The sequence below is a fragment of the Camponotus vicinus genome, unplaced genomic scaffold (genome assembly GCF_025532165.1).
Source record: "Camponotus vicinus isolate PSW18456_S1 unplaced genomic scaffold, iyCamVici1.0 SCAF_1, whole genome shotgun sequence".
NCBI lineage: Eukaryota > Metazoa > Arthropoda > Insecta > Hymenoptera > Formicidae > Camponotus > Camponotus vicinus.
Genome location: NW_028141945.1, coordinates 19,412,049 through 19,424,394, shown reverse-complemented (window position 1 = coordinate 19,424,394; position 12,346 = coordinate 19,412,049). Strand labels below are relative to the sequence as shown.

The 12,346-nt window shown below is 26.5% G+C and overlaps 2 protein-coding genes across 4 annotated transcripts; one reads left to right on the top strand and one right to left on the bottom strand.

The window, feature by feature from the left end:
* Positions 1 to 604: 604 nt before the first annotated feature.
* On the bottom strand, positions 605 to 10,397 carry LOC145959344 (uncharacterized). Of its 3 annotated transcripts, XR_014434997.1 has the most exons (6): positions 5,215 to 8,346; positions 3,821 to 3,968; positions 3,231 to 3,555; positions 1,372 to 1,546; positions 866 to 1,249; positions 605 to 814 (listed from the first exon to the last, which is right to left on the bottom strand). XR_014434997.1 is itself a non-coding variant. In XM_083078116.1 (5 exons), the coding sequence occupies exons 2-5, from the start codon at positions 3,870 to 3,872 to the stop codon at positions 1,178 to 1,180; spliced, it is 624 nt and encodes a 207-aa protein (XP_082934242.1). In that variant the 5' UTR covers positions 3,873 to 3,968; positions 9,823 to 10,397; the 3' UTR covers positions 810 to 1,177. The 3 variants fall into 3 exon arrangements, 2 of the variants coding, with proteins under 2 accessions (XP_082934242.1, XP_082934241.1); XM_083078116.1 differs by lacking the exon at positions 5,215 to 8,346 and adding an exon at positions 9,823 to 10,397 and having other exon boundaries at positions 810 to 1,249; XM_083078115.1 differs by having other exon boundaries at positions 810 to 1,249.
* Positions 6,548 to 11,804, top strand: LOC145959343 (juvenile hormone epoxide hydrolase 2-like). The gene is made up of 6 exons (XM_083078113.1): positions 6,548 to 6,799; positions 6,893 to 7,085; positions 9,706 to 10,054; positions 10,166 to 10,362; positions 10,626 to 10,866; positions 10,962 to 11,804. The coding sequence occupies exons 1-6, from the start codon at positions 6,620 to 6,622 to the stop codon at positions 11,185 to 11,187; spliced, it is 1,386 nt and encodes a 461-aa protein (XP_082934239.1). The 5' UTR covers positions 6,548 to 6,619; the 3' UTR covers positions 11,188 to 11,804.
* The last annotated feature ends 542 nt before the right edge of the window (positions 11,805 to 12,346 follow it).

Sequence of the window (12,346 nt, the reverse complement as noted above, 5' to 3'; positions counted from 1 at the left end):
CGAATGACAGATTTGAAAATCGTTAATATTTTTCATTATTCTGACATTGTTATAATAATACATACAATGATGCGCGTAAATTAAAAGAATCTAAGATTTATTTTTAAAATCTTAGATTTTCTTTTAAATAAATTATTTAATATCGTGAATAATAAATAATTTGATACTTTTAATAAAATCTTAGATTTTGTCATTTTAAAATTATTTTTCAATCAATATGTGACAGATGATATCAATTCATTATTATATATATTTATTATTTATATGTTATGTACTCTACCATTAAAATCTAAGACTTGATTAAATTTTCTTTACATTTGACAACGTTAAAAATTTTATTTTTTAAATATAAAATTTTTTGAAAGAATAATGAAAAAGTAAGAGAAGAATATAGAAGAATATAAAGAGAAGAATATAGAAGGATAGAAATTTATTAATGTAATTCCTTTTGTTAGACTTATATTTTGTAACATAAAAGTCATATATTTACATTTTTTTAAATGTTACTTAAAACTAATTAATTGTAAATTTGAAATTCCAATTAATTTGAATCAATCAAATAATTAGTTATATTATTTTATGCTGATTAAAATTAATTACTTTTCATTAATTAATTAGTTTTAAATTTACTTTAAATGAATAATTTTAAATGCCGACTTTTCTTATCGTTGTTACACAGTAGAAATTTGTTAGAAAAGTACTTTATCTTATAAACAGATTGCGTTGTTAATATATGTGTAGTTTAAAATTGCGAATTAAATTTACTCTAGTGCGTATAAAATGTGCTTTAGCTGTAGACAACTATTAACTGTAGCTATAGATCTTCACGTTTATGACTTCAGCAATATCACAGATTAACAGAGACAGTTATATCAATTTGCCATAATAACAATGTCGTTCATGATTTTAATATAAACTTCAATGGATGATAAATACAGTAACTATAAAATACTAGATCATTAATAATAATAACCCTTACAGTTTAAAGCTAAATAAAAAAATAAAAAAAAGTATTTAATTAAGAATATATTTAACAAATTCTCTACGAAATTATTTAATTATTAAAAATGATACAAATTTAATAATATAAATCTAATATAATAAATACGAATATTATATAAAAAGTAATTGATATACAATTTGTCAAACAATAAAGAGGATAAATATTATCATATGGTCATATTGTTTGACGTTGAGGTTCGATTCGAACAAACTCCATATTATCATCATGAGGTTCTTGTTGTGCACTCTATTGAACAAATAATTTAATTAAAAGTAGTGAATTTAATAAATTTATATATATATATATATATATATTTATTTATTTATTTATTTGCAAATATTTTTTACTCGTGTAATCATTTTACTCACGTAATAAAATATCGATCTTAATGCCTCCCGTACTCTGCGCTTTGCAAGCATGTTATTGTACGTCTGCCGAGTGTCCCAAATACTACCTGCTTCAATATTGTTTACAGTAATTATATATGAACGAGAACGCATCTTCTGAAAGTATTCTCGTGCGACACGATGGAATGAATTGAGTCTAAATTTGACAGAAAATTTTAACGAAATTTTAATATAAATGTAAAGTAATTTTGCGTGGATGTAAGTGCAATACTGAAAGAATAAAAAAAAATATTACAAAATATATATATATAATAATGATAAAAAGATTGTAACACAGCTATTAAAATGTTTTTAGGATTAATTAGAATAGATAAAAAAATAGAAAAAATAAAATTTTCTTTACTTTAAAAAGCATCTAGTAAAAGATGGTTAAGAACATTCGCCTTCATTTGAGGTGAAATTGGTGAGAAATTTCTGATGTAATAAGAATAAATATATCAAGTTTGGAGTTTTTTTTCTCTCCAACAAAATATCTCTGTAAATTTATCTGCATGAAGATTACTTAATTTCACTGTCGAAGTTATCGAAAAATGGACAAGGTTTTCGCTTTGATTGCATTTCTTAATCCTTACCTTGTTCCAATTCCAAAGAGAGATGTCCGGTTGTGTACATACCGGTTCTGTGAATCGTTTAAGGTTTACTCATCGATGATTGTGATGAGTAGAATGTACAAGTATTTTATATATATCTGCAATTATCGATATGTTTTTCCAAATTTACTTGAATATATTCAACTGAATAAACAGTTAGCTAAACAATTAGAACTATCGAAATTATCGATAAATCGAAATACAGTAGCAGCAAACTTTTGAAAAGTCAATGCATGTTACTTTTGAAAAGTTAATGCATGTTATTTAATGAGAGATGTGCGCAGCATTTATATAAGCCAAATTTAAAGATTACTGTGTGAAAGAAGATACTATATCAGAAGATAAACATATCATTATCATGAAGCACCAAAAATTACATAAAGCACCAGAAGTTAAGCAAATAAATCGTGAGTAAATTCTTATTTTGAAATTAGTGCTTGCTAAATTAATAATATAAGAAAAAATAGAGATCAGATGCAAAGAAATTTGAATAAATTTATTACAATAGAATTTATATGATAGCTTGCGAAACTTTGATCGGTACAAAAATGTACAAAAATACGTTGATAGCGAAGCGATAACTTTGATAGAACAAACTATTCAGATTGAAAAACTGTGCGTAATTTTAATAATCAATATAATTACAATCTATTAAGCATTCCAGAGGAAAATCAGATACATCATGATAAGAACCTCAAAGCACTTATGATCTATAAAAAAGATGATTCAGTTGCGTATTCAGTTTGATCTGAGATGAATCTGAATTGGATATAAGATAGATAGACAAAATATTTAAATTTTCATGTCGTAGTGCAAATAGATCGAAATAATCGATTGATTGCGTGATAAATCACAAGAACAAACTTTTTGATGGATTCCAAAACAGCCGAATGTGATATCATGAGGCACGTTGATACTAAATTAAGCAACTCAGAAGAAGCAGAAGAGATAAGATAAGGAAGTTTCGACAAAAAAGGACAAAAATGATAAGTCAGTCTGTTCGAATAAAACGAATGTGTTTGCATAGTGTATCTTGCGAAACATACGAAATAAGTTCCCATAACCATCCTTTTGCATATTTCATTTTTGTCTTAATTTTTTAATAACTTTAATGATTTACTAATTAATCTTACGTAATTATATGATTAGAAAATGTATAAGTATACATATTATATATATATATATATATATATATATATATATATATATATGCACAAAAAGTTTACTTACTTGATATATTTACTCTTGATAATCACAATGATCACAATCACTAGTATAATTGCTATTACTACAGTTTGTATTGTAATTTGCGCTATAAATAAACCTTGTCTGTATCTCTTATGTAATTCTTTCATGACTACATATTCTTTCTGTTCATCATAGTCAGTGAAATTATATCCTATATTTGTATTATTTAATATCACATTTTGTACGGTATTTAATTCTGTAATATTTTTCGCATTGTCTACCGCATTTAATTCCATTTTGTCTACCATACTTAACGTTGTATTGTTTTCTATATCTTCATTACTCGTTGCTTTCATCTTTACAGTGTCTACAAAAAATAATTACAAAATTTATAAAAAGATAATTGATAATTCAATATACATCCATCATTAATTTTTTAGTAATAAAAATTTATTATAAATAAATATATATTATTGATATAAATTAAGATTACCAATAAATACACAAAATAAATTTGTTAATAAATAAAAAATTATTATCTGTAGAGCAATTTTTCATACACAAAGATTTGTTGTAAATTAATTTTGTTAATTAGCAAATTAAATTTTAAATAATATGAAATATCATCTTACCAAACATGAAAATCGTGAAAATTCGATATACAATAATCCATAATTTTTTCATTATAATGGCTTGGGTCTTTCTTTAAGAAAATTTAATTGGAAACCAATTTTGCACTCTTTTGAATAATTATCAGAATTGCAATTTCGTATCAATTGTCTGAAATTAAAGACATAATCATTTTAAATGTTGAAATTGTGGAACAGCAGTTTTACAGCTCACACATTTTTTCGCGAAAAATAAATTGAGAGACTATGTATATATTTATAATAAAATAAAATATAATGAAATTTAGATTTAAATTAATATTTGATAAAGTAAATGTCTGATTAGAAAAAACATACACGTTGAATGGCAAAATAATTTATAAAAATGTTCATATAATAATTCATATATATAAATCGATCGGATATAAATAATAATGCACACAAATTTTTAGTCACTCTTTTAAATTTTATTAACGGAAAATTTTAATTTCTATTTTATGTTTTATGCCGTTTTGTAAATCTTTTAAATGTTTTTATTGTATTTATTTCAAACTGTAAATAATGATAGTTAACTGTTGTAAATTATGATATGTATTTATAATATTTAATGAATCAGCCTTTTAAAAAATATGAATCAGCTTTTTGATAAATATGTTAATTAGTGATCCATATTTCTCTTTTTTAGTTAAAAAAGTGATGAAACAAGAATCAAATTTCGAGAAATTAGAATCATCGGAATGTTCAATGAAAATCAAAACCTTTGTACAATGGCATAGTCTATGTGCACGTCATAAGTCAATAATCAAATATAAATACAATAATAATAATAATTACTATGTATGAAATTAAGTTTTATCAATATTCACTGGTTAAAAATGTAATTTTCAATTAATATTGCAATAATTCCGATAATTATACTTTTTAAAAATATTCGATATTTTCCACTATCAATTTTATCAAATTACATAAAATCATAATGAAATATTTCTTTTTTTTTAACAAACCCATTAAGTATCAAATATAAAATATAAAATAATAACACTTATATAATTAGTGATAACTATCGATTTCGGTCAAGTCCTGACAGAAAAGAACACCTGTTCCATTGCATCCTGATCGAATTATGACCACGTGTCAGCTGTTCTTATCACATGGAAAATTGGAGCAAGTAACGCGAAAGTAACGGCACTAAAAGCGGAGCACTAAAGCAAATACGTGGCATAATTAATATATAATAAAATATTATCCATCGAGGCGTGATTGTACATTTTATCAAGTCAAAGGCTTGTCTCTGAGCCCTTCGACATAATGAGAGAACACAATGAGAGAACAATAATGAATGTACGCTTGTAAAAACGTGAAAAATCCTTGATTTTAAATCGGCATAGACTCTACTAGCTCTGTTAAAGCGAAATTACCTGTCCTTGGACACGTGCTTGTGTTGAATTTGACCTACTTGTATTCTTCACCTCGCCATGAATCTTGAAATTGAACAGAGATTCGGTTTTCAACCTGCCGGATTTTTTTCAGTTTGGGTCCAAGAACAAGTTGCGTTTCCGCTTGTCGTATGACAATCCGATCTATTGGAGCCAACGAATTTGCTCCTGAATCTTTTTCAACCAATACTTCGAGCGATACCTGACCTAAACCCTGGGCCCTCTATGTTACCTATTGTTATTGTATACAAAGCTGATGTTTCACCGAATTACAGGTTGTCACTCGTAATCGTCATTTCCTAAACTTTTTTCGAAAACCTTGAATGATTACTTACTTTGTTATCTACATTGTTAACATTTTTAGGGATATATAATTATTTATAAAATGATCTTATAAGTAAGAATTAAAAGATCTATAATAATATGTATATATATTTCTCTCTCTCTTTCTCTTTCTTTCTTCCTCTCTCTCTTCAAATTATTCTTTTATTTTATTCAAACTATAATATTAAAGTTTTTTATTCAATATATAAATTCAACTTTGATATATCTTTATAAAAAAATTGATTCAATGTGTAAATTCAACTTTGATATATCTTTATAAATAAATTGATTATATAAAATTGTTATATAAGATATAAAATCTCTGTGTGAGAAGAAAAAGAAGATATTATCGCCAACATACAAAATCGAGATTACAATGTGCGTAAAAAGCACAGATGAAAAACAATTTCATTCGCTTAGTCATTTTATTTATACATGATCACAAGGTAAGCTGGAATACTTTCACAAATACTGAGCTCTATACGTATTTTACTACCAACATGTATCTGACTACTTTATTATACTTGTTCACATGTATGCAGTTGAGAGAGAAAGCTTCAGAGAGAAAGCTTCAGAGAAGGAATTTCGGTTATCGCAATTTATTAATCTCTCTCTCTCTCTCTCTCTCGCTTTTTTTTCCACGACTGCCTTATAAAGAAAGAAATATGCTTAGATGCTTCATAAATAAATGTTATAAATAACTGTTAATGACATACTCTTTTAGCGACAATTATTAGTATTTTTATTATGCACTTAAAAAAAACACAAAATTATTTTTTTAAATGCTCATCATTTTAAAACCTCCCCTGGTTTTTTCTATGTACAAAATTTACATTTCAAAAAGAGTTCAGTAAAAAAAATAATATGAAAGTTAAGAAAATTAAGAATATGGATTGTTAAGAATAAAGTTATGGAGAATACGGGGATTCGATTATCACCACGCACATAGTATATGCGAGGTAGACTGCAGTGAGTTTCAGTATACATTGAGATATCATACAAGTATCATCTCGCATAATTTTCCAGCGATCGAAATCGAAATTAAGTACGATTCGCGAACAAAATGGACTATCCTCTAGCAACTGTGATTTCTATCGGTTGTTGTTCAGTTATCTATGCTTTAATAAGATATTATTCTAAAAAGACTAAATTGCCAGAGTTATCGCAGACTTGGTGGACGCCCGGTACCGAAAATTCTGTTAACAACGATATCAGACCATACGAGGTCGTTTTCTCCGAAGAGGTAATCAACAAGATTTGACATATAATTAAAGGCTGATTTAATAGAAAAGCTCGAATTAATTAAGCGATTATAAGGAAAAATTATTATTTCTAGCTTGTGAGTGATTTGAAGCATCGATTAAAGCATACCAGATCTTTGACACCGCCGTTGAAAGATGTTGCCTGGAATTATGGCACTAACACGGTCGCCCTACGTAAACTTTTAAATTACTGGGCAGACAACTATAATTTCCAGGAACGTCAGAAATTCATAAATCAATATCCACATTTTAAGACTAATATCCAAGGTAAAGAATATATATTTACAATTGTTAATAGAGAAAAATAAAAGTCATTCTTTTTCGAGAATGAATTTTTACCATGAATTTTTATTATATAGCTTATTGTTTTCAAAATTAAATCTGCCATAATAAAAATTAATAATTATTTTTGTCTTATATCAAAATATTATTAAGCTATATTAATATACAATAAGTATATATATTTCTTTTCCTTTTTGAAAATTTGAAATGTTTCCGAAAATTTATGCCGAAAAATGAGAAAACAATAATATAATATTTAATCTAAATCTTGATTGATTATATTCCATTGAGTAATATGTAATATAAAATATATATTTTTGCAATAGAGCAATTTAATTTTTTTAAATTGCATTGTCGTAAACATAATCATACTATTTAAAAAGACATTCAATAAAGTAGACTTTAACGCCATTTAATTAAAATATTTTAATTGAGCATTCTTAAATGGAAATTAATTCTAGCGGAAAAATTCTAACACAAAAATATTCTCAAAATTAGGAATAATTAAAAGTAAATATCGTTCAATCATTAGCAAATCAAATTTATAAAGTAAAGTCCATGAATTTAAGACCATATAATCATTTGTACATGGCAAACATGTTATGAATTTATACAATTAATTTTGATGGCAATTTTGATGGCAAACATGTTATGAATTTATACAATTAATTTTGATTTATTCATTGGTTGGCTTTGCTTTTTAATTCATTATGCATAAAACGTACAGCAATTATTATGAATCAGCATGAAATTTAAATCTTTAATATATGTATCTACTGACAAAAATTTAATGATAAAGATGATGAATATGCATATTTCATAAATTGCTATGCTTGCATCTATCTATTTTCCTCATGTTATCATGTTATTTTTTAACATTTTACATTAAATGCTATACAGAATATTTCACAATTGCTTTACAATTTTAATAATGTATTACAAAGAACTAAAATTAAAAATTCTTATACGAAAGTGTCGATGCTTTTGAGTTATAAGTGAGATCAAAGTTTGTTAATGATATCGCAGTTTTTGAGTTATAATTGAGATCAAAGTTTGTTAATGATCGCATAAAATTTGCATGTTCAGGCTTTACACTCATTTGTTATTGTTATCTGTTTTTTCCATATCAGTTGATGTTAATTTTTATAGCCTATTTTATTTATTTAGTTGTTTCTTATATGTATATGTATTATGTACATCATACATTTTTTTATGACGATTAATTAATATTAATAAATTATAAATAATGTACGGAAACCATTTAATTCTTTTTAAAATAAAAATTTAAATGCTGATTATCATATTTAAATATAATTATAAAATCTGTTTTCACATATTTAAAAAACGAGATACATGTTTTGAATCAAAGAAATATTTGTGGAAATTAATCTATTATTATAATTTCTTGTAATAATTAATCAACTATTTTTATTTAAAAAAAAATTAAATGTTTTCCGTATATCACTTATAATTTTTTAATATTAATTAATGTACGATGTACGCACTTAAGAAACGATAAAATAAAATCAGCTGTGTAGTAAAGATCAATATCATTTATTATTGATTTGAAAAAAATCAATAATTCAAAAATTATTGTAGCCTCAACATTTTTGCATTAGAATTTTTTACTCCATTTTATTTCTAGAATACACTATTAAAGTATTGTACGGAGGTTAAGAGCACTCTATATAAATTACTATGTATATAGGGTGTTTTATTTTAATTTTCCCAGGCAAATATTTCGGAAAATAATGAAAATTCGAAAAAATGTTTCAGACAAAAGTTGTATGGTTTCGAAGGAGACATAAAATGGTGCCATTATTTTGACCTTGAAGAGTCACCTGAAGGTCACGTGAAGGTTACCTTCAGTTTTTTAAGTGGAACTGCCTACTTTTTATTGCATATTCTTGCAGCTCATCTCGAGAGCTTGCCAAAACACTATAATTAAGTTAGTTTTCATTAAGGACTTTCCGAGTTATGAGGCTTGAAATGATTTCTTAATTTTACATAAACCGTAAAATATCTTGTAAAATATTCATTTTTCGATTATCTCACCTTAATACTTTTATGTACAAAATAATGAAAGGAATCAATTGGTGTAAAGAAAACACATAGTTGTTTTCGAAGAAAAAATATGTAATTTGCAATTAAAAATTACATATTTTTTCTTAAAAATAACTATGTGTTTTCTTTACACCAATTGATTTCTCTCATTATTTTGTACATAAAAGTATTAAGGTAAGATAATCGAAAAATGAATATTTTACAAGATATTTTACGGTTTATGTAAAATTAAGAAATCATTTCAAGCCTCATAACTCGGAAAGTACTTAATGAAAAAATGTTTAATTATAGTGTTTTGGAAAGCTCTTGAGGCAAGCTATAAGAACATGCAAAAGTATATAGGGTATCCCGTTTAAAAAGTTGGAGGTGACCTTCATGTGACCTTCAGATGACTCTTCAAGGTCAAACTAATAGCACCATCTTATGTCCCTCTCGAAACCATACAACTTTTGTCTGAAACATTTTTTCGAATTTTCATTATTTTCCGAAATATTTGGGGAAATTAAAATGAAACACCTTGTATATTCTACATTTAATTCAGGATTGGATATACACTTTATTCGCGTAAAACCAAGTAATGCAGAGGAAAAACGGATCTTACCACTGTTAATCTTACATGGATGGCCCGGCTCCATAATGGAATTTTACAAAATCATACCTTTATTGACGACATCAAGACCAGAGCACGATTTCGTATTTGAAGTGATAGCTCCTTCCTTGCCCGGATTCGGTTTCTCCACTGCAGCTACGATACCTGGCCTCTCGTATATTCAGATGAGCGTGGTCCTAAAAAATCTCATGTTGAGGCTCGGTTACAATAAGTTTTACGTACAAGGCGGAGATTGGGGCGCAGGCATCGTCAACGCCATGTCGACTCTGTTTCCACAACAGTAATATTATTTCCCTCTAAATATATCACTAAATACATACTCTCTAAATGTATCACTTAAGCTTCCCAGCATCGATGTGTAAAAATTACAAACGTATTGTATAAATTATAGCGTGCTGGGTATGCATTCCAACATGTGTGCGATAATGAAGAGACAGACTCTAATCAAACAAGCACTGTGCGAGTATGTCTCTTCCTTTTTACCTTGGACAAAAAAGAATGACACGATACGACGAATGTTTTCAATAAAAATGATTCTATTAGAGACCGGATACTTTCATATCCAAGCTACAAAGCCGGATACGATTGGTACGTATTACCAATGTAATATAATTATATATGTATATAATTATATAATTCTATATAATGTATATAATTATATAATTCTATATAATATAATTATATAGAAAATAATTACATAAAAAAACATTACAATAATTACATAGAAAAAAAAGAATTAAGATACTACGTTAAGTCAAAATTGAAGAATTTAATAAATTCTTCTACTGAACTTCTACGACTGATATCAAGATTATCAATAATGTGTCATCATCATCATCATCATGTTTCAGGAGTGGGGCTAAATGACTCACCTGCTGGTTTAGCGGCATATATCATCGAGAAATTTTCGACTGCTACGAATCCTTCCTATAAATCTAGGGAAGATGGTGGATTTTTGGAAAAATATACATACGATGAGTTGATCGATAATTTAATGATGTATTGGGCATCCAATAGCATTACTACAGCCGTTAGAATATACGCCGAGATGTTTACCAAGGCGAATGTAGCGCTGGGAGATCTCATAAATGCGTACGTATACAATGGTCATCCCGAACCACAATAATCCTATTGTACGATGATCCTCGTAATAAGTTGTAAATATTAAAATGTGTATATTTTTACAGAACATTGCTAAAAGTTCCCACCGCTTGTGCGCAGTTTCCTTATGAAGTTATAGAGCAATCTCCGTGTTTGCTCAGGACACGATTCGTGAATCTTTTACGCGCTACTAAAATGCCTCGAGGTGGTCATTTTGCAGCATTCGAGGAGCCTGGATTACTTGCGAATGATATATGGGCCTCTATTGACGAGATGGAAACGTGGAACAAAAAATATAATAAAGATTTGTGATTTAATTTCTAACTCACACATGTGCGCGAACGAGAATAAGAAAAGCTCAAACATGAGTGTTCGGATCTTTAGAAAAGATTTTCAGAAAGAATTAATAAAAAAGAGATAATAAAAGAAAAGAAGAGAAAAAATATGAGAGAAAAATTTAAATTTGAAATATAATTTTAAATGTAAGTTTTTCTCTGATATTTTTTTTCTCTTTTTGTAGCGTTTGAGGAGCCTGAATTTCTTCCAAATGATATATAGACTTCTATTGACGAAATGGGAACAAAAAATATAATAAAGATATCTTTATTATATTTTTTATTTACAAGTATTTAGGCTCGAACGCTGTAAAAGGAGAAAAAATATATTATTTATATTACATTTTAATATTATATTTTACAGAAAAAAATCATTATATTTTAAATTCTCTCTTATTACGTTTTCTTTTCTGTATTATCTCTTTTATTAATTTTTTCTGAAATCATGTTCTTCCATATATATGTTGAAAAGTATAAACTTTATATATATTCCTTAATTCTTAAGTCTTCTTATATTTGAAAGGGGCAACATATTTTTTAACACATATCCTTATTAATATAATGTTAATACTTTTATATACAAAATATAGTGACTTCTCTGCAGAAGCTTGCAAAATGATGCATTTTTTAATTTTATGAATACTGTCGAAAAAAAAACCCGAACAAATATATTAATAATATTTAATTATTTTAATTAATTATTTATTTATAAATTAATTATTTTAATTATTCTGCATTTTTCATGATTTAATTTATAAATTAATAAATTTATAAATTTATATATTATTTATAATTTATAAATTTATAAATTAATTATTTTAATTATTCTGCATTTTATATGATTTTGTAAAATGTGGTTCTGTTTATAATCTTTTCGGATATTCTAATGTATATAAATATTCTTATATATATTTTACTTTTTTACCTTTTTTTACCTTTTTTACACGAAACGCATAAAGTTACAAGTATAAAATTACAATTCTATCCCGAATTTTGTCACGAATTATGAATCTGAAAAGAGAACTGTAGAGAGGCTGAAGGGAAAGTTAAAAATAGATTTGATTGATAACGATAAGGAGAACACAAAAATCTTATGGAGCGGGAACAGGCGAACATAAACTACAAAAATACTAGAT